At 39.6% G+C, this 23,876-nt stretch overlaps 1 protein-coding gene across 20 annotated transcripts in view; it reads right to left on the reverse strand.

The window, feature by feature from the left end:
* Positions 1–23,876, reverse strand: part of ELF2 (E74 like ETS transcription factor 2) — a 98,700-nt gene that overhangs the window by 38,886 nt on the left and 35,938 nt on the right. For 13 of the 20 annotated variants that reach the window (XM_059066217.2, XM_067036686.1, XM_059066214.2 and 10 more), the window contains one exon: positions 12,139–12,304. The exons of 2 other annotated variants lie outside the window; for them this stretch is intronic. In XM_059066217.2, coding sequence (XP_058922200.1) covers positions 12,139–12,304 — 166 coding nt within the window. Of the gene's footprint in view, positions 1–5,291; positions 5,395–12,138; positions 12,305–23,876 lie in introns of all 20 variants that reach the window. 5 more of the 20 variants (XM_067036699.1, XM_067036697.1, XM_067036693.1 and 2 more) reach the window with 2 other exon arrangements.

Here is a 23,876-nt window from a genome sequence, read left to right on the forward strand (position 1 = left end):
CATGGCGCGGAGCGGCTGGGCCCGTGAGCTGTGGCCGCTGGGCCTGTGCGTCCGGAGCCTGTGCTCCGCGGCGGGAGAGGCCACGGCAGTGAGAGGCCCGCATACCGCAAAAAAAAAAAAAAAAAAAAAAAAAAAAAAAAAAAAAAAAAAAAAAAAAAAGAAAAAAAGGTGAGATTTAGGAATGCTTAATTCCATTTGACTTGCTTCTCTGTCCCTAAACCCCTCTGCCTTAACAGTCAACTATGCCCTTATGATAAAGTTTAAATATGACCCATTACAACAGCAATAATGCAATCTGGAACTTACAGACTAACTACTATCCCTGGCAATTCTTTGTCTTTCCTCACCTTTCCCCAAGCCTATCTACTTCATACTACTATTTCATCAAATGCTTGTTTTTCTCAACTTAGTTGGTAACCTCCTTTGAGGCCAGCCACCATGTTTTATCCAACTATGAATCACTTACTCCCTAGGAGCAGTACTGTGCACAGAACAGGTACTTTGTACATGATAAACATTAAGTTTACCACTATCTCAGCTGTACTTAAGGACTGACATATGGGGGAGGAGAAGGGAGAATTTACCTGCTGCTTCAACTGCTTGAAAAGAAATGATTCACGAATTTATTATTTTAACTTAATTGCTAATATTAACTCTAAACAGCAATCTCAGGAGTTGTTAATTTATGTATTCTGGTTTGTGACAAAGCAATTTTACACTATTGTGAATTTACATGTTTTCTTCACTAGAGTCTAAGTATTGCATGAATGCAGACACTGCCCCTCTTGTCTACTGCTCTAGTCCCATGCTCTAAATAGTGCCCGGTATACAGTAGATGCTCAATGAATGTTTACTGGTGGATTAATTAACAGCAGCAATGCATTACATCACCTCATATAAGCCTGAAAGAACTTCAGTATCTTCATCCGCAACAGCAATCTTTGTGATGGGTATACTATACACAGTGAGAAACTACACGATTAACTGAGTGCTCATGACGGCAGAAGCTCTCTTTTGGTGCTAACATTCCCAACAGCCGAGGTTCTGGTTCTCAAAGCATGATCCCTGGGCCAGCAGCACTGACATCAGCATCACCTGGGGACTTGTTAAAAATGCAAATTCTCGGGACTTCCCTGGTGGCGCCGTGGTTAAGAATCCACCTGCCAATGCAGGGGACACGGGTTCGAGCCCTGGTCCGGGAAGATCCCACATGCTGCAGAGCAACTAAGCCCATGCGCCACAACTACTAAGACCGCGTGCCACAACTACTGAAGCCCGCGCACCTAGAGCCCGTGCTCCACAACAAGAGAAGCCACCGCAATGAGAAGCCCGCGCACCGCAGCGAAGAGTAGCCCCCGCTCGCCGCAACTAGAGAAAGCCCGTGCGCAGCAACGAAGACCCAATGCAGCCAAAAAATAAATAAATTTATATTTTAAAAAATGCAAATTCTTGAATTCCAGCTCACTAAGTCACAAAACCTGGAGGTGGGGCTAGCAATCTGTGTTTTAACAAGCATTCCAGATGATTCTGACGTATGCTCAAGTCTGAGAGCCACTGGCCACAGAAATTTTTCTCATGGAAATAGAAGGGATCTCAAGCCAACAAAAAGGTCATAAAATACTAGGATGAGGCTTTAAAGAAGTGTACTTAATGTTCAAACATTAGAATGTTTTTAGAAGAAGTTAAATTAAGTCAATCCATTAAGTGACATGAAAAACTACCAGTATATAGTTGAGAGGTTCTTTTTCCTGATCAGAGATCATAAAACTGTATTCAGATCCCTACTATGAGTTATTAAGGAAAGAAAGCAGAAATAAGACAGAATATGGAAGACAGGTAAAATAAGACATGGATGAGATCTGGGAAAACTGTTTTTTAGGTTCTAACTGAAATTTCGCACTTTAATTTTAAATAAAAGTACAAACCACAGTAGTTTTCACAGTATCTGTGACTCAGGACCAACAGAAATCATGAAATAGTTTCATATCATATCATAGTTGTTTTATATATATACCTCAAAATACACTTTACGGTCACTACTTGGAAATTACAGCAGTAAATTAGATGTGCCACTAGATCTCATTATTTAATGCATTATTAAAGAAACATATGCATTAATATGTCACAATTTAAAATAGTCTGAGTGTTACATTTCAATATATTTGGTTCCTCGGCACTCCTAGGTATTTCATATATTTAAAAACATTGTTCTGAGAGAAGGTCCACAGGCTTCACCATATGGCCAAAGAGGCCCACAATATAAAAAGATTTTAAAAACACACAAAAGTTAACAGTTAATAGCCGTGTTAAAAGTGTTCCTGACCTCCTCTAAGTTTTAGGCCCCTTCACAAATCTGAGAAAACGTATAGACCCTTTTCCAAGTTTACCAAGGGGCATGGGGGGTGCATAAGGGACAGTGATTCCTTCTCCTCAAACAGCGTTATACCAAAGCACCCACCTTTTGATTCCAAAAAGAAATGCTAGTTGTGCAAATACCTGAATCTCTGTAACGTTTAGCTTAGTATGGGCAATGAGCACATCTACAGCCCACATCTGCAGAGACAGACAATTTAGTGGAAAGTGAGTAAGAATAGTCAACTAGCTTAAAATTAGAGAACTGTGAATGAGGAGCTAAGGAGTTCCATCTTTACTTTAGGTAATGCTTTGACTGTCTTCCTTTACTTTTCATTTTACAGTACTCAGTATTTTGGAAACAACTAAATTTGTATAAAAAACATACTTTGCTTAAAACTCTTAAAAGCCTTCCCCTTGCCCTTTAGATAAGGCCCAAAACACAGGTACAAAGCTTTCAGAGTTAGGGCTTCCCTGGTGGCGCAGTGGTTGAGAATCTGCCTGCCAATGCAGGGGACACGGGTTCGAGCCCTGGTCTGGGAAGATCCCACATGCCACGGAGCGCCTGGGCCCATGAGCCACCACTACTGAGCCTGCGTGAGCCACAACTACTGAGCCTGCGCGTCCGGAGCCTGTGCTACGCAACAAAAGAGGCCGCGACAGTGAGAGGCCCGCGCACCGCGATGAAGAGTGGCCCCCCGCTCGCCGCAACTAGAGAAAGCCCGCGCACAGAAACGAAGACCCAACACAGCCTAAAATAAATAAATAAATAAATAATTTAAAGTGACATGTCATTTAAAAAAAAAAAAGATTTTACCTCTTTAGCCTCATTTTCATCCCCTTTCCTTCTCATAATCCATATTCTAGCCATGTTGAATTCCTTTCTGCAAATCAAATAGGCCATGCTCTCCTTCCTCCAGACTTTCAGACATGCTGTTCTCTGCTTGGCTAATTGCTTCAGACCCTTCAAACCTGTTTAAATGTCACTTCCTCAGGGAGGCATTCTCTGACCGCCTAGCCGTTCCCCTACTGTATACCCTCTAAACCTTTCATTAATCCTATCACAACGTTAACTCATCACGTTTTATTGCAACAACGTGTTCAAGTGTTCATCTTCTCCACAAAGCTGAAAGCCTGGCGAGGGCAAAGGCAGGGCTCCCCACAATATATTCAGCTGAGCCTGACACGCTGCTGGTCCTCAGCGAGAGCTGGTAGAGAAATGAATGTATGGATTTGCCTAGAGATATGTTTTAAAGCATTCCTGTGTGTATATCTAAGAAGTCTGAGCTATCCCTACTTGGCAACACTTATAACCTTGTGTGCTACTCATTTAAAATTCCATATAATCTGTATTTAGCACTCTCCTCAGTCTGAATTAACAAAACTGTATTACTTAGACACATTGTTATATATAAAATTGGAAGTTAATTAGTGTTTAAAAAAACAAGTCTGAGTGCAAAGGAATGAATGCTACTAGTTTCCCAAATTAAACAAATATCCTCTAATGATCGACTGTCTGGATATACTTATCTTTCCTTTTATATAAAATAGATGTTTCCTGAAAAGTATACAAATACCATTTAAAAATCATTCCTTTTCATTTGTTTTATTAATTGACAGGGTAGTTCTTTGCTTTTGGCCACTCTCCTTCACTTAATTAATTATCTGTAAAACATATATTCAAGGCGCACTAAAAATCAGTGGCTACTTTAAAGAGCCCTTGAAGGATCCTGTTTTAAAATGATAGTTTAGAAAGCAGAAGAAGCTTCATTTCATTTTCTTTCTAGATCACAAACTCCAATTAACAACTGACAATTACGATAAAACTCTACTTTTTTTTTTTTTTTTTTGGCCGTGCTGCTTGTGGGATCTTAGTTCCCTGACCAGGGCCCAAGAAAGCACCGAGTCCTAACCACTGGACCACCAGGGAATTCCCAAGCTCTACCTACTGATTAAGTAAAAGCATCTTATTAAAATACTTTTTCATCTTCTATACCCTCCGTAATTTAATACCTTATATGGTTACTTTGTATACTGTTAAACAGTATAGTTCAATGGCTTTTTAAATACCCTCTCTTAAATGACAGTAAAGAATTTAAAGATCATACTCAGCACACACAGGGACTTCCACAACTGCAACTCACCTCCATTTTTCATGAACCTGATTGTTTTAATATCCAATTCCCAGATAATGGGAATTTCAGGACGATTCAGAATTGCATGGTAACATATTTCATTAATTCTAAGACATACATTTTTTTCACATTTTGACATCTCTGAAATCAGGATGTATTTTACAATTGACGATCTCCTAAAATTTGTAATTGCCAGCAGGTTTTTCTTTTAGTGGTCTAAAAATAACGTTTCTTACAATTGATGGCATCTTAAGTGAAATACTGTTAATAAAATATTAAAAACTTCTCTCTAATAAGGCTTTCTAACTAATCTAAATAATAGTACAATTATAATTCAATTATAAAAACAATTCTAGAATCAAGACTAAATAAACTTAAGATTCACATTTTACCTTTTTAGAAAACTAGTGACCAGGCTAAATTCAAGAAAACAGATAATTGAAAGAAAACACTTCTTTAAAAATTATTTTAGGAAAAAGTATAGATTAGAAGCAGAAATAACACAAATGAAAAAAAAAAAAAAAAGACTTGGAGATGTTCAGTCAGTGGTAACTTCGAAGTAAGTGAAGGCGGGAGACAGACCTAGAGCTTTGTCTATAGAGGAAACGGATATTAGGGACACGGCAGGGGATTAACTCAGACAGCAGATTCCTTAGGGGGAAAAATACTCTTATAATCTTTCTCCCTCCACAAGGAGGGATCGTTGTCATCCTTTAAACAAAGAAAGATACGGAAACATGGCTGAAATCATTGTAGTTAAATGTAAAATTGCAAACATTCTTAATAAATTAAAGACCAACCTACCAGCATTGTCTTCCTTCTGGCTCAATCTGTTTCACCTTCAGGTAATCCTAGGGTAGGGGCTCCTTTTCAGATCCCCAGATTTTCATGTCGATCTTCTACCTCCCTGTGGCAACAATATTTTCTAATTAAAAGAGTCCTTTTGTGCCACAGGGAGGATTTCTGATGGTATAACACATACAAAAGTTACCACAGCTCATCATGAGGCCAACCTAGTCTTGAGAGTCTTCAAGAGAGAAATCAGGTCCCTCATCTTATTTTTCAATAGAAATCTGGTTTTATTTTTAAAAACTGCATTTCAAAAACCTGAACTTTCATTTATTAAAAAAAAGCACTACTTTCTTGTTGAACTACATAAAAATTCTTATCATTCATCTATCTTTCCAACTAACCTCTAAACACAATTTTGTTGATCACACACACAAAAAAAGTTTTCTAAGTTCTCTTGATAATTACTTTAACTAATAAGACCAACCTTTTATGTTTTGAAACTTGGTTAAAAACCGAAGTCCTGTTCCCAATGAGCAGAAGAGAGAAGTAGGAAGCTACCAGATCCCTTTGAGCCAATGTTTGTTAGTAAAGATTGAGAAATGAGTCTACGTGTATTACATAACATGATGTTAATTATGCTTAAAACATACATCAAAAAAGACCAGCGGGAAATTTAGAAAAGTGGTAGTTACTGCCCCCTCACTGGTAAGATTATGGGTGATTTTCACTGTTTATTCTTTGTAATACTCTCCAGTTTTTCCAATGAACACGTATTGCTTTTATTATTTTTTAAAAAATCAAATTTAGGTGTAAGCAAGAAAGACTAAAACTTACTGTGATTTTAAGATGAAGTTAATCTAAGTATGACAACATTATTATGGCTTTGATATATTTTGGATGACCAGATTTATGTTTTTTGGATGACTACCTTTTTATATTTTAAATAACCCTACGGTATTCAATATTTAGCATATACACAAAAAAGAACACATATTTAAGATTTTACATAGATGGTTCTTCATTATACTGCAATTCTAAGTCAAAACTCAATTTGCTTCAGTCTGTATTTCTTAACAGCTATGTGTTAAACTCTGTATTATATGCTATATTCGACAAAATAAAAATATGGGCTCTGTAGTCCGGGGCTTGTATGCTCACTTTGAAAACAAGAAGAGTATACACACAAGAACAGTGTAAGAAAGTCAGTGATCATGTGTCTAAATCCAGATGGTCTCACAGAAGATCAGGAAAGGGAGTGTTTAACGTAGGCCACAATTGCTGTGGACGGCTTCATGTGGTTGGGCCTGAAGGAATGGATAATACTTAAAGACATTCTTGATAGAAAACTATATTTGAGCAAAAGCTCAGAAGCATAAATAGCACAGCCATGAGAAGGGCAGAAAGGAAAACTGCTAGAATACAGTGTTTCTGTAGATAAGAAGGCCAGATTTAAAAGGCTCTACTTCTGGATGATTCCGTGAGTCAATGAATTTGGTAGAGTGGACTTGGAAATCTGATAAACAAAGAGCTTCAGGAGAATGATAAATGTAGATGCCAGAGCACAGTAAGTTAAGGAAGGAATGAAGAGGAAAAATAAGAGACTTAAGGTATAAAACATTTGTCGTTTTAAAAAGTCAAAGTGAATGGAAAGAGAAAACTACAACAGAGAAGTATTAAACAAATGCTGTTTTAATGTATAAAAGACCTTCTCCATGTCTGGAGGCACAAGGAAAGGTTTTAATGAAGTTAAGGAACACTTACAGAGCGCTTACATCACAGCGCTGGGCTTCACACGTTTATTTCACATCATCCTCACAACACTGAATTCCTATGTTACGACAGTGGGATGGACTCTGAAACAGTTCAGCACTGCCAAGGAAGCGATAGAGTGGAAACCTGAAACCAGGACTAACTAACCCAATCAACAGTCTTCCCTTTCCTACTAAAGAGAGCCACTTAAAAGGCTTAAAAGAAAAAAAAAAAAAAAAAATTTAATCTCAGCATTAGTCACCCAGGATTTTTTATTATATTTGACTACTCTTTGGCTCTTCTTCTTGTCTTCAAAATGTAAACATTCCCTAAAGTTAACTTCTTAATTCTGTGTCCTTTGTTCTCTATCACAAGTGACAAACATCGAATTTAAAAGTCCTCCCCTTGGGGAAATCTCTCAAATTCCTTTCCCCTTGGAGTTTTCATTTATTTCCATGGCTTCCGTGAGGTTGATCCTGAGTTGGTCTCTGCCTGACCTTTCTGGACTAAGCTTCAGTTGTCCTAGATAACCTTCCATTTGCCCCTACCGATCTGTACTCCACCCTTCACTCTGTCCCAGGAGGCTGACTTGCCTGGCTCCCTCTCTCTCTGTGGCACTGCCCTCAAGTCAGCTAAAAGGACCCAGATCCTCTCAAGGTAACCCTCTCTCCAGGGCTCTCCTTCTGGGTTCCAGTAACCCTTCCCTCTGTTTTGGCCCTTGGGCCAAAGGACAGAAACAGCTCTGCTCCTGCTAGCTCTGGAGTACCACCCCATCACTTACACTTACCCTCCACTTTGCCGACACATTTGTAACTAGCCATTGCTCAAAACATTCCTTAAATTACCCTAATTTGAACATGCCCTCTGTTTGTGATGGGGCACTGAACATACATTTGTACATCCTTTAGATACCTAATCATTTCCCCTTAGACGCTCTGCTTCAAATCAAAATCGACATGCTTATTATCAAACGTATCTGCTTCCCCCAACAGTCTTGCCTTCCTCAAAACCCTTTATGATACTTTCGCCATTATTAGGGTCAAAAAACTGAGTCATACCTTACCTGTCTGTGTTTCTCCCCCGAATCTATCACACCTAGTCTTATTAGATCTTACCTAGTAGAAGTGCTTATATAAGCCCCTCTGTTCCTATTGCTTCTACCTTTTTTTTTAATACTTCTCAAGCCATCCCTGAGTCACAGATACTAAAAGAGCTAGTCTTTTTGCCTCATCTTTTCCCTACAATTCATTCTCTATCTACTGAGATACTAATCACTTAGTACTTTCTACTCAAAACCTTCCAAATCTTTGTCTCTTATATGGCTAATTGCTAACGCTTAGGTTCAAATCACAATCTAGTCACAGTTCTTAACGGAACCTCCTATTAATATCTTATTTTCTCAGTACCTTCTAAACATATCTCGAATTTCTACACCCCACCCACTTGTTAACTCTATCTCCCTCCGTCTACGTGCCTTTCGCCTGCCTGCTATCTGCCCAACCAGATCCTACCATTTGTCCTCCTCCTCTCTCTAAAACACTCCCTAATGCTGTAAATTGAACTTTCCTCTTCTGAAAATTTCTTGGAATTTGTAAATAGTGATCAACTGATTCTACACTGCTTTATATTTTGATTTTAATATATATATTTTATCTCCGCAAAATATAAATTACTACCACCTTGAGGGAAAAAAACATGTTGAACACAGTGCCCCAGCACATAACAAAGTATTGATATATTCTCATGAATCAAAGTGGAAGGTTATGAGGATAAATTTAGTTTAAGTTAAGGAGAAAGATGAAGAAGCAGATTCTCAACAGCTCAACCTCTGCAGCCAAGTCCTAAAAGATTCTGAGAAGAACTTATCTATTATTGATTGCACTGGTATCAACTTGTTACTTTTTACATGGTAATCTGTAATAACCTATTAAAATTTATATATATATAAAATATAAATATAATATTATATATATATATGTATTTAAGGAGTGAACATAAAAACTGAATTTCCACATCTTAGTAGGGAATCCAGGAGACTCCTCTTCACCCCCAACTCACCACATCACTCTCCAGAGGCCTCCAGAAACTGCTGGACTCTGCAGCCACTGGCAGAGGTATTTCGGCCTCTGCCAGAGTCAGGAACACCCTTCATGCTCACTTCGTTACTACTCCTCAAAAGCTATTTATGATTACTAAATTTCAGTTATTACCAAAAAGCAATTTGCAGGGTTAGATGAATATGTCTATTTTTAAAGTTTTAAAATATACTTGGTTTTTCCTATATAATTTAAGAGAGGATTACTATTACACACAAGCTCTGTGAGGGAAATGTAGATGTTCAGTCTATAAAAAAGTGAAGCAAGATAGCCTATAATTACTACTAACAAAATAAGAAATCATCTTATACACAAAATAATGAAGACAGCTAAATGTACATAATTATATGGCTTTAGTACTCCTGCCTGGATGACACCATGAATACCGTTTCTGGTATGGATATATATGCATGGGTATACAGGAATAAAAGAAAAAAAACTTCAATGAGAACATGCAGAGAACTGACATAACAGATCAATAAATATAATTATGAACACTTTTTAGACTAATATAAATTATAATGTAGGAGCATTCCAGGAAGTATTTCCTAGACGTACGAAAGGAAATCTTATTCTCTACAGATCTCATTTCCACCCATTCACCAAACAGAAACTGCTGTAGCCATCTTATAAATATTCCTTTCCTTTACTTCCCAGTCATCTTCCTCTCCAAAACCTACATATATCTGGGAATTAGGTTAAAAATTTATTATCACCACAAGAAATGAACCCAATCCTAATTCACTACCTAAAAGGAAATATGCATTACATTAAGTCAAAACAACCTTTCTTCATTCTACATAGGTTCTAGATATCAGGAGAATGAAAATTTATTTATATTTCAACTCATTTAAAAATGCATTTTAGTCTTTAAGTAGAAACAAAATTAAGCTCAGATTAACTGATTCTAAACTAAACTATGTATATGAACAATCTTACTAAGTTACTACGAGCCATGCTATTTTTAAATAAATTAGTATATTGTAGTCTCCAAGTTCTGCAGGACTTATGATGAATACATGTGAGTGTATTAAACTGTTCTGATTACGGATGTACAAGCAAGCAGTTTTCAGTCTGAATTTGGCATTGCCTTTAAAAGAGCTGTATCTGAATTCTGCATTTTACAGTGTTCTCCTATAAGGAGAGCCAAGAATAGCTACACTATACTAGTCTTATTTTTAGAAGTAATATGGATTTTAGAGGTAAAGTGGGTTTTAAAAAATCCATGAGCCAGAATGGAATTAAAAAGAAAATGTAAGATGAACTTCTCAGGTTACTTTTAGACTATTTTAGAATAAGGTAAGTTATCTACCAAAATTTCCTTTTAGTGTTGAAGAAAAATGAACCTAAAAAACATTATCAAGTATACAAAAACTACTTTTAAAATACCACAAAAGCAATTGTTCTTTTATCCAGACTTTGTACATCCTCTTTTCAATATTATAATCACTCATATCTTTGCCCTGCAAATGATATCATCACCCTCAGAGAGTTCAAGAAGACGAAGAAAATAAAATCCCTTAAATGGATTATTTTCGCTTCCTATTTGGAATTGTTTTTACCAGATTAATTTAAATTAATGAACTGCTGACCATCAAGTGTACAACGATTAAGATTTGGTCAACATGCTCTGGTATTTTAACGTGAATTTAAATTTCTACTGACGCAAATTTGGCGCTGTAGTTTTCATTTTTCAAAGTTTCCAATTTGCTACCAAAATCAGTCTTCCCTTTGTTTTTTTTGATCAAAACATTTTCCAGAAATTTCAATCAGTTCCACTTTTTTCATTCAACTTAAGCTATCATACTTTTTTCTTGTCCCAGTAGGTTTCTATTTAGTTATGCTCCTGTAATAAAGTCAGTTACAATACCTACTTCAAGATATCATCCTGCATAATACGTTTGTAAGTTCTTCTTATTCTTTTCCTCAAGAAGAAAATTCATCTCTACCACTAACCTTCTAGCTTCGGACTGGAAAGCTCTCCAAACTCTCAAAAGAAAACAAGCATATCTTCCTGCCACTTGCACTGTAATCAAGTGCCACTCCAGACTACAGTCGCAAGGACTTCATGAGGCGTTTAGCTCCCTGCTTCGACAAAATGACTTGACTACCACTGCGCGTGGCGTTCGCTGGCACTGTTGTCATAACTGCTCCAAAGAGCAAGGTAACTTCCAACCCCTCAGCTCAACCAAAAAAAAAGAAACAAGCACTAGGGAGTGCTTCTGGGCCTCAACAAGCAGAAAGACATCACATATACAAAATTTTTAATCATGAGACTTTGCTACATTTAAAGAAATTTATCTAAAGTATTAAGAATTTTTATTAGGATTATAAACCAAACATAAGGATTCTTTTTCTCTATTAACTGATACAGATAAATTTAATATTTTATTATTATAAAATTGTCACTATAGTCCTTCTGGTAAAAAAACTCTTTTTTCTTTATGGTCAATGGCAGAAATGAAAAGGTTTCTCCAAGAATTATACATACGAATACCCAATTAAACATACAGGTATCTCACGACAGACATACTGAAATACCAACATTTCTAAGAAGACAAAAAGGGAAGAGGAATCTGACAGACTAAGACAAAGATGCTTCTAAGCTAGGAGAAAAGAAATCAAACTGCTCCGATATTGGTTAAAAGAAACTCTAATCTACTATGGAATAAGAATACTGTATTTTTTGAATTAAAAAAAATCTAGTATACTAGTCTGTTGACTTCTACAAATAAATAACTAGTCAATATTTCCACTCCCAGAAAAAAAAAAATGACAAAAATAGTTTTATCATTATGGGTCTGTAATTTTGACTCTGTTGGACTTCAGAGAAGTATAATGTAGAACTTTATATATATAAATTCCCTTAAACAAGAGATATTTCACTTGTTTCCAAGCTATTCTAAATAGCATTAAAAAGAGGGTTTTGGGTATATTATTCAACTGGCAATAGTAATGTTGACACTTACAAAATGAGAAAGTTGCAAATAACGAACATGTAATGAGATGTCTACCTGTTTCCACATTCTCGGTCTCAACTTCTTGCTCTTCTGCCACGTCTTGCATCATATAAGTCTCATCATCATAAAGCAGAACCTGGGCTGCATAGCCCTGCTCTAGTCTGGCACTTGGGACCGGCTCCACAACCACTGCTGGACACTCAGAAACCTTTCCACTTTCCTACAAGAGCAAATTTAAAACACAATCAACCTCTCTATTCACAAATTCTGGATTCACTCATAAATCCCTGAGTTCATATAGTCTCAAGGAGTTCAAACGAGTGTCATGTATTATAAATACGAATGTAAAAACCAAAGCGAGAGATGAAAAGGGCTAATTTTAATAAACTTTTCACGTCTCAAGAGGTGAGACATATATTAAACATTTTAAATAATCAGGGCTTCAGGATTAAGATGGCAAATTAAAAACATGCATATAATGTCACTCTCTCATGAAAGCCCACTAAAATGCTATAAAAGACTTTTTTAGACATAAACTCATAAGAAGAGATAAGAGCAACAAAATCTCGAAAGACTGGTAGTGGATGGATGAATATTATTAAGCGGTTTAGCAGACCCAGGAAAAAGCCAAAGCATAGCCTAGCAGCAAAAAAATAAATGAGACGCAACACACGTTACACGGGAGAATCCACAGAAGGCAATACCAATTACTTCTGGAAACAGAGGAGCAGGAGGTGACGGACAAAGAAGAGGGGGGGTTAAGACAAGGAAGATTCCATGGAAATTGTTTGAAAAGCACTTTTATTCCTAGACCTGCTCCCTCCTCCATGATGCTAGGCAACGGGCCCTTCCCCACCTCAGCAGAAGATTGGAGAGTTACTTTCTGGAGAGAGAAAAACAAGAGCATCTTTGAGGTATAAAGGCACATTTGCTAGTATCAGTGCTGTACCAGAAACGGAGTTCCCACTCAGCTTTTTCGTCCTCCACCTTTAATCATGAGCAGACAGCCAAGTATTATAGCCACCCAAGGAAACGCCTCTAACACAAAACATATCATTTACATACATATACATTTATATATTCATATTTTTCACAGAGATAAGAGAAGCTATATCCATAAAACAGGAACAGAATACAATTTAATAAAGAACATTAAAAAAATAGAGTTCTTAGAAATTAAAAACACAATAGCTGAAATGAAAAAAAGAGGCATGGAGAATAAAATTGAGGCAAGCCTTCCAGGAACCGGAGAAAAAAAGATATAGGAGAGAAGCAGGGGGCTTCCCTGGCAGTCCAGTGGTTAAGAATCTGCCTTCCAAAGCCAAGGACGCAGGCTCAGTCCCTGGTTGGAGAACTAAGATTCCACGTGCCGCGGGGCAACTGAGCCCACACACCACAAGGAGAGAGCCCGCACTCAGCAGCTACTGAGCCCGCATGCCACAACCAGAGAGAAGCCCACACGGCACAGTGAAGAGCCCGCGCACCACAGTCAAAGATCCTGCATGCCTCAACTAAGACCTGACGCGGCCAAAAATAAATAAATGCATTAAAAAAAAAAAAAAAACCAGACTGCCCTTCAAATGCAGGGGGTGTCGGTTCGATTCCTGGTCAAGGAACTAGGATCCCACATGCCTCGGGGCAAAAAAAACCCCAAAAAGTCACAGGGAGAGAAACAGGAACACCGTTAGAGGACCAGTCCAGGAGGACCAATATCCGAAAAACGGGTTCCAGAGACGGGGGGCGGGGGAGGTTGGAAGGAAATGAAAGAATTTCAGAAATTTTCCTAGAGCTGAAGGATATGAGCTGTCCACTTGAAAGGGCCTACCAAGTGTTTCGTATAAACAAATAAAGAATGAGACCTACACTGAGGCACACCATTGTGAAATATCACAATCAGGGAACAAAAAGAAGATTCTATAAGATTCTTGAAAGAAAATACAGGTCACATACAAAGAATCAGGACTCAGACTTCAGTCTTCTCAACAGTCATACTGGAAGGAAGATGACAATGGAGACATTTCTTCAAAACTCTGAAGGACAATTATTTCTAACCTAGAATTCTTCACCCAAACCATCTTATGAAAGTAGCATAAAGATATTTTCTCAGACATAAAAGACCTCGAAATGTTCACCTTCCATGCATCTTTTCTCCAGAAGCAACTGGAGAGAGTATTCCACCAAAGAAGTAAATTTTTAGTAAAGACGGTAACTTAGGATACAGAACATAGAAGATCCAATATGGGGAGAGGCAGCGGTCGTCTTTGGGAGGAACTGGATTGTGAAGAGGAGTTCCAGGACGCCAGCTGTGCACTGGATTTAAAGGGCAACTAGTTCAGCTGTAGCGACGTGTGACTCCTGAAACTGTCGTCACCAAGATAACCACTGACATTGCTCCTAAGGACAGGATGCCCAGATATAGGTCTATTCCAGATTTTTATTTATACCTGGCTTGTCTTGATGTACCTCCTCACTCCACCGTGCCTCACCGCCTGGATCAGCTGAGACCACTCATTGTAACCTCCCAGATGAGGTAAAGATTCTGCTATAATCTATTCCTGAAGTGCTGGGAGACCACAGAGAGCTCGGAAACCAAAAACAAAGAACGGCACTCTTTCCATGTGACCATATACCTGCTGAAAAACCTGCAGTACCCGGACCATACTATAGCAATGACAGATACCTGACCGAGACGGCGTCCTGTGTTTCCAAAACTAACTCATCACACTGCTTAATGACTACCTGAGTAAGAAACTCTTCAAGCTCAGCGAACCCGATGCCTTGTAGTCAGCTTGTCTCCTGGAAGCTTTCATCTAACTATGGTAATGCTGTCCCTTCCTAACTCAGTTAGCTTGGTACACTACTCATTTTTTCAAAGTAAATGGTATGTTCCTTAGGAAATATCCACAGACAATAAAACTGTAAAGAAAAGTAAAAGAATGTAAACAGGGCTTCCCTGGTGGCGCAGTGGTTGAGAGGCCGCCTGTGGATGCAGGGGACGCGGGTTCGTGCCCCGGTCCGGGAAGGTCCCACGTGCCGCTGAGCGGCTGGGCCCGTGAGCCGTGGCCGCTGAGCCTGCGCGTCCGGAGCCTGTGCTCCGCAGCGGGAGAGGCCACAACGGTGAGAGGCCCGCGTACCGCAAAAAAAAAAAAAAATGTAAACACATTAAGTCAGGATAATGGCACCTCTGGGAATAGGGATGGGGATAGGAGGTGGGGCACACACTGTATTCTAAAATACTAATAATTCCCACTTTTTAAACTGAGCAATAGGTAATATGTCCGCTTTTTGTTATTCTTAAGTTGAAACATATATATTTTATACACTCTTGTATAAAACATTGCACAAAATTTTTTTTTTTTTTTTTTTTTTTTCCTGTGGTACGCGGGCCTCTCACTGTTGTGGCCTTTCCCGTTGCGGAGCACAGGCTCCGGACGCGCAGGTTCAGCGGCCACGGCTCACGGGCCCAGGCGCTCCGCGGCACGTGGGATCCTCCCGGACCAGGGCACGAACCCGTGTCCCCTGCATCGGCAGGCGGACTCTCAACCACTGCGCCCCCAGGGAAGCCCTGCACAAAATTTTTAAATAAACTACAAAGATACGGTGACTTTTAAAAAAGCCAGTATACACTGAATATTAACCTTGAATTTCCTACTCTGTATAAGGCAAAAGATGAGTCCAACTTGCTAACGTTAGAAAAAAATTCTTTTTTCACAAACGGGGTACACTGACAGTTGAATCTTCATTCATGCTCCTTGATCAGCTTTATAATCACAGCCCACAGTCAGTACCACCCAGCTAAACAACGGCTATTAAAGAGAAGCATGGGATAGGTAAAAACGATGAGGTCTCCACTCATTAGAAACTCAGAAAGCAACATCATAAGCAGCATTTAAACTAGTATTGACCCAAGCAATGAATATTTATATATAGTCCAAGGGACTTATAACTTCTTTCATTCTTCTAAAATCTAAAAGTATTTTTTTTTAGATGTTGGGGGTAGGAATTTATTAATTAATTTATTTATTTTTGCTGTGTTGGACCTTCATTTCTGCACGAGGGCCTTCTCTAGTTGTGGCAAGCGGGGGCCACTCTTCATCGCGGTGCGCGGGCCTCTCACTGTCGCGGCCTCTCTTGTTGCGGAGCACAGGCTCCAAACGCGCAGGCTCAGTAGTTGTGGCTCACGGGCCTAGCTGCTCCGCTGCATGTGGGGTCTTCCCAGACCAGGGCTCGAACCTGTGTCCCCTGCATCGGCAGGCAGATTCCCAACCACTGCGCCACGAGGGAAGCCCAGTATTGTTTTGTTTTGTTTTGTTTTGCAGTACGCGGGCCTCTCACTGTTGTAGCCTCTCCCGCTGCGGAGCACAGGCTCAGCGGCCACGGCTCACGGGCCCAGCCGCTCCACGGCACGTGGGATCCCCCCGGACCGGGGCACGAACCCGTGTCCCCTGAATCGGCAGGCGGACTCTCAACCACTGCGCCACCAGGGAAGCCCCAGTATTTTTAATAGTAACATTAATCTCAGATTATCTTCTACTGTGAACTCCCCCACCCATACCCAACTGGTAGGAAATAAATTTTCTAAACTGTGAAATACTTGAGGACTAGAATTCTGTACCGGCCAGTCCCTCTATCTATACTCTCTTCCCCACCAACTAGGATTGTGGACCCATTCTTTAGTTGGGTTTTTTATTGTTTCAATATTTCTATGGTTCCTCGCCTTTAACCATAAAAAAAGCAAAAATCTTTATTAAAAAAGTTCAACTCTTCTCTTTTAAATGAACTCCAGATCTTTGCTTCTTATACCTGTACACACCTCTCAAAAAAATAGTCTAACTCCTTGACTCCTTATTTACATATACCTTGTATTCTAGATTCTACCACCTCATTGAAACTACTCTCTCAAAATGTCAGTAAGGACCAAATTCTATTTCAGTTTTCATCCTCCTTTACCTCTTTCTGCAGACTCTTATACACTGACCAGCTCCTCATTTTTTAAAAATTAATTAATTAATTAATTTTATTTTGGGCTGTGTTGGGTCTTCGTTGCTGTGCGCGGGCTTTCTCTAGTTGCGGCAAGCGGGGTTACTCTTCGTTGCGGTGCGCGGGCTTCTCATTGCAATGGCTTCTCTTGTTGCAGAGCAGGGGCTCTAGGCGCATGGGCTTCAGTAGTTGTAGCACGCAGGCTCCGTAGTTGTGGCTCGCGGGCTCTAGAGCGCAGGCTCAGTAGTTGTGGCGCACGGGCTTAGTTGCTCCGCGGCATGTGGGATCTTCCTAGACCAGGGCTCGAACCCGTGTCCCCTGAATTGGCAGGCGGATTCTTAACCACTGTGCCACCAGGGAAGATCATTTTTAAAATTCTTTCTTGCATCGTTTTTGTTCTCTTTCTACCACGCTGCTTTTAAGCATCTCCTCTTAACTTTTCTTCCATTCCCAGTGACTCAAATGTAGCCACATTACCAAGGTTCTGTCCTCAGCACCTCCTTTCTCTTTACTCTATACTACCTTCCCAGGCAAGTCCACCCATTCTCACGGTTTCAAATAGCACGTCTGTACTAACAATTACTAAATATCTGTCTTCTACTCTGGCCCATCTCCTGAACTCCAGAACCAAATTTTAAACTACCAACTTAACATCATTATAGGAATGTTCAGCCAATACGTCAAACTTAACATGTCTAAATGGAACAAATTATCAACATCTCTCCCTGTTCCCCCACCCTGTGTTCTTCTCTAAACCTCAGTTTCTTCATATTTTAAAAAAAAGAGGTTACAATAATAACTCATACCTCACGAAGTCCCTTGAAAATTAAATACCACAAAGTACTCAGCACAGTGTCTAGCACAAAGTAAGTACTCGATTAGTGACATCCATCGTTAGACTGTAACCATAGTAATAGTATTTAAACCTACTACTTGCTCTCAACTTTGGAAGGCATCTTTTCACATTACAATCAGAATTTTTTGTATTACGTCTTTATACAAAAAGTTTTCATGAATACCCTTTTGTCTAAAAGGAAAGTTGAACATACTAAACAATGGTTTTTAACATTCTGTGAAATAGAACCCTCAACCTACCTGTTAAGGGTTGATCTGTGTCTCCTAAAAGATGCTGAAATCCTAACCCCCAAATACGGATTCACTGATTCAAATCAGTGAATCTGAGCTGACTTGAAAATAGGGTCTTTGCAGGTGATCCAGTTAAGATGGGATCATTAGGATGAGCCCTGATCCAATACGACTGTGTCTTTATAACAAGGGGAAATTCGGACACAGAGAGATACACAGAGGGGAGACAATGTCACAGGGAGAAGAACATCATGTACAAACCAAGGAACACCTGGAGCTACCAAAAGCTAGGAGAGAGGCATGGAAGAGAGGCTCTCTCACAGCCCTCAAAAGGAACCAACTCTGCCAAACCTTGTTTTCAAACTTCTAGCCTCCAGAACTGCGAGACAGTAAATATCTACTGGTCCCAAAGGTGGAAGTGTCCATGATTTCTGCTGAAATTACCTCCCGTTATCTGTCCAACTCCTTTTCATCCACTCAGCACACGGTTCCAGGGAGTCTTCTACAACCCCCTAATCTGAATCAATGTTTCCACACCAAGTACTTCCATGACAAGTCGTTTACCTATTATTACCACTCTGCATTACCCTGTATTATAATGACCTGTTTACAGATCCAACTCCTTGACAAGATAATAAGGTGATTGAGAGCAAGAGTCCATTTTTATATCAAATCCATTTTTATATCAAGTCAATTTCTATATCCTCCTCAACAGTACACACCTCATATAAACGAAACTGGCATTTAAGTATTTGTAGCTTGGTTCAAAGAAAGGTAAAGCCCAATAAATTTTAATATTAACGGTTCCTCATAAAGTCAACATTTGCTAATCTATGATGGCGAGTAACTCCATGAGCATTTTTCTGCCGAATGACAGGGGCCCAGGGGCCACTGCACAGAGACATGCGGGTAATTACTGCTTTGCACTGTAGGGCGGAGTTAGCTACTTTTACTGGGGAAGAAGCGTGGAAAAGAAACGAATCGGGGGGGGGGGCTGTCTTTGTTTTACAATAATATACTAAAAACTTACATATCCACCAGGTTATTTTATTTACAGTCACCAAAATACGCAATGATTAAAATGCGTGAACGCTGCTTCAGCAGGTGTTGGCACAGCTTACCTAGCTCTCCATAAGCTAAGACCATCAGAATTAGCAAACACAGACACAAGACACCCCTTTAAATGTGAATTTCGGGTAAACACATAATACGTCAAGAATGCCCCATGCAATATTTGGAACACACTTAAAGTAAAAAGTTATTTGTTGTTTATCTGAAATTCAAATTTAACTGGACAGCCTGCACTTTATCTGGCAATCCTACCAACCGACAGTGCTCGGAGACTTCCATTCAAGGAGAGGGATTCTTAGCGTAAAGCGGCAGGACACGGGCAATACTGCCGTGCTCGCTTACGAAGTGCTTTTATAACGCACTCTAGCCGTCGCTCGCCCTCCAGGCATCAAAAGTTTCCAAAGACAAACATTCCTACAACAGCTGAAGGCAGTGGTGGTGTAATCCTTTTATCACTATGTGTTAGAGATACATCGAAAGGCATGAAATTCAGGAGTATCTTAAAAAATACATACATTCGTTTCACATTGTTTCTTCTGTGGCCACCTTCAAAGCCTTATCTAAAATGAACTATGCAGTGTGGCAGCTCTGGGGGACTGATCTCCTCCCCAGTGTTTACCCCCAGCAGCCATTTCAAATAAATATGTCACTAAAATAAAAAGTGTGCTTGCTAAGCACACACAGTTTTAAGACAAGTCCCCTAATCAAGACGTTCATAATGCAAAAAAAAGACAAGGAAGAGAAAGAAAGCACACTCATCAGACATGGACTGAGTAACTACTGCACGTCTGCATACTGACAGACTCTTCAACATCAATTAAAAGGTTAAACAGAGAGCCACGTATCACCATGGAAATGTGTCCATAATACAAATAAGCGGGGGGAAAATGGTTAATAGAACAGTACTGTTGTATGATTCTATTTATATACATATTTGTTTTACAAATGCATTAAAAAATCTGAACATATCTCAAACTACTAATAACCTAGTAAGAGAGGTGAGCAGATAAAAGAGGAATTTTCATTTTCTCAGTATGTCTGAGTTTATTGTTTTGTACTATATTCCTGTATAACTAAGTAGAAAAAGCAAAATACTTTTTTATTTAAAAATAACAATGACAGGGCTTCGCTGGTGGCGCAGTAGTTGAGAGTCCTCCTGCCGATGCAGGGGACACAGGTTCGTGCCCCGGTCCGGGAGGATCCCACATGCCGCGGAGAGGCTGCGCCCGTGAGCCGTGGCCGCTGAGCCTGCGCGTCCGGAGCCTGTGCTCCGCAACAGGAGAGGCCATAACAGTGAGAGGCCCGCGTACCGCAAAAAAATAAAAAAATACAAAAGCAAATAAATAACAATGACAAAAAAGAGAATAAATGAAAAAAAATAAAAATAAAAATAACAATGACCAAAAAAAAAAAAACAAAAAAACCAACAACTTAAAATCTATACGAGTAATTTAAAAAGAAATGCCATCTGCATAATACAAAACTTGCAGGATAGTCTGTCTCAACTAATGTCATTTATTTTCAATCAACTTCACCTACTTTTAATCAAAAATACTTAGGTATTTATATGTAAATAAACTGCAGCCATTTTAAGGATACAGTTCTATGGATTTCCATAAATGTAGACATCCCTGTAACTACCAACACAATCAAGAAACAGAATACTTCTATCACCCCGGAAGGCTCCCTTGCATCCTCCATACCAGTCAAACTCTCACAACTACCACCACCCACCACCTCCTCCCCCATCCAACCACCCGCCCACACGGGCAACCGCCAATCTTTCTAGCCCTATAAATTTTCCTTTTCTATAATTTCATATGTACGGAATCAACAGTTTGGGCTCTCCTGTATCTGAGGTCCTTTACATTAGCATAATGCTAAGATTTATACGTGTCATTGCATGTATCAGCAGACCATTCCTTCTTATTGCTGACAATCCCACTGTACTGACAGGCCTCTCTTCATGTGGCTGTAATGTTCCTCCCATTAATGCCTTGCTATGCCCTCCCTTCCTTTCCATTCCATATCTACTTACAAATCAACTTACCAGGTCATATGGTAATGGTACACTTCGTTTTAAAACGACTGTCGAATTATGTTCCAAAGCAGGTGTACTGTTTTACATCGCCACTAGCAACGTACGAGAGTTCCAGCTGCTCTACATCCTCTCCAAACATGCTATCGCTCCGGAATTTTCACCGCTCTATGATAAGCATGTAGTAGTATCTCCTTGTGTTTTCACTTTGTGTTTCCCTGATGGCTAATAATACCTGGGCATTTTAAAACATGCTCGGGGCTTCCCTGGTGGTCCAGTGGTTAAGAATCCGCCTTCCAATACAGGGGATGTGGGTTGGATCCATGGTCGGGGAACTAAGATCCCACATGCTGCTGGGCAACTAAGCCCACACGCCACAACTACAGAGTCCACACGCCACAACTACAGAGCCCACGCTCTCTGGAGACCGTGAGCCGCAACTAAGACCCAATGTAGCCAAAAATTAAATAAATAAATAAATATTTTAAAAATAAATAAAATAAAGTGTGCTTATTGGCCATTCATATAATTATCTGTTCAAATCTTTTCCCCAGTTTAATGTATTATCTCCAACTTATTATTATATATTATATAATCTGAATGTAAGTCCTTTTATATATTCTGAATATAGGTATATATATATATTGTAATTTTTTCCCCAATCTTTGGCTTGCCTCCCCCCCATCCCACCCGCCCACCAAGCCATGTGGCATGCAGGATCTTAATTCCCCCACCAGGGATTTAATCTGTGCCCCCTGTAGTGGAAGCACGGAGTCCTAACCGCCGGATCGCCAGGGACTTCCCATCCTTTCGTTTTATTAATGGGGTTTTTTTGAGTAGAAGCTCTTCATCTAAATGAAGTTCAAGTCATCATTTTTTTTCTTTTAAGGTTCATGTTTTTTATGTTCAATCTAAGGAATTATTGCCTGTTTCAAAGCTGAGAACACTTTCTTCTCTGCTTCTCCCAATTTTTTTTTTTTTTTTTTTTTTACAGTTTAAACATTTAATTCTAAATCAGTTTTGAGTTAGTCATTGTGTATGATGCAAGAAAGGACTGTGGTTCATTTATTTGCATATGAATATCCAGTTGTTTCACCTCATCTGTTAAAAAGACTATCCTGGGACTTCCCTGGCGGTCCAGTGGTTAAGACTTCGCTTTCCAATGCAGGGGGTGCGGGTTCGATCCCTGGTCGGGGAGCTAAGATCCCACATGCCTTGCGGCCAAAAAACCAAAACATAAAAAAAAAAAACCCAAAACAAAACACAGAAGCAATATTGTAACAAATTCAATGAAGACTTAAAAAATGGTCCACATCAAAAAAATAATAATCTTAAAAAAAAAAAAGACTATCCTTTCTCCACTGAATTACATTAGCACCACTACTGAAAATCAATCAGCCTTATACGGGTCTATGTGATGCTCCACTGATCTACATGGATGTCAGTATACCAATACCACACTGTCTCAATTACTGGAGCTTCACGGTAAGTCTTTAAATCAGGTGTGCAAGCCCTTCAACTTTGTTCTTAAACCATAAATCTTCCAATCCACACATATGGTATATCTCTCCATTTATTCAGGTCTTTGATTTCTCTCAACAGTATTTTGTAGTTTTCTATGTACAGATTTTTTGCTTATTTCATTAAACTTAACCCTTTCATATTTTGCTGCTGTTAAATAGCATTGCTTTTTATTTTTACTTTTTGCGGTACGCGGGCCTCTCACTGTTGTGGCCTCTCCCGTTGTGGAGCACAGGCTCCGGACGTGCAGTTTTAGCGGATATGGCTCACGGCCCTAGCCGCTCCGCGGCATGTGGGATCTTCCCGGACCAGGGCACGAACCTGTGTCCCCTGCATCAGCAGGCAGACTCTCAACCACTGCACCACTAGGGAAGCCCAGTATTGCTTTTAAAATCTCATTTCCAATTGCGTTTTTTTAGAATATATAAAACAATAGATTTTTACATACTCACCTACATGTATTTATTAGTTCCAAGAGTTGCATTTCTTAGGAATTTCTATGTACATGATTATATCATTTAGCAATAAAGACAGTGTTTTTTTAAATTAATTTATTTCTGGCTGTGTTCGGTCTCTGTTGCTGCAAGCGGGCTTTCTCTAGTTGTGGAGAGCAGGGGCTACTCTTTGTTGAGGTGCGCAGGTTTCTCATTGCGGTGGCTTCTCTTGTTGCAAGAGCACAGGCTCTAGGCACATGGGCTTCAGTAGTTGTGGCTCGCGGGCTCTAGAGCACAGGCTCAGTAGTTGTGGCGCACGGGCTTAGTTGCTCTGCAGCATGTGGGATCTTCCTGGACCAGGGCTCAAACCCATGTCCCCTGCGTTGGCAGGTGGATTCTTAACCACTGCACCACCAGGGAAGTCCAAGACAGTTTTATTTCTTCTTTTCCAATCTGTAAGTCCTTTATTTTTCTTGCCCTGTACCAATGTTGCTAGTGCAATGTTGAATAGAAGTGGTTACAGCAGACATCCTTGCCTTGCTCTCAACCTTGAAAGGAAAACATTGTCTTTCACCGTTAAGTGTGGTGTTCACTGTGGGTTTTTCACAGATGTACTTATCAGATTGAAGAAGCTGCCCTTTATTACTACTTACGGGAATTTA

Source organism: Kogia breviceps, chromosome 6 (assembly GCF_026419965.1).
Source record: "Kogia breviceps isolate mKogBre1 chromosome 6, mKogBre1 haplotype 1, whole genome shotgun sequence".
Classification (NCBI taxonomy): Eukaryota; Metazoa; Chordata; class Mammalia; order Artiodactyla; family Physeteridae; genus Kogia; species Kogia breviceps.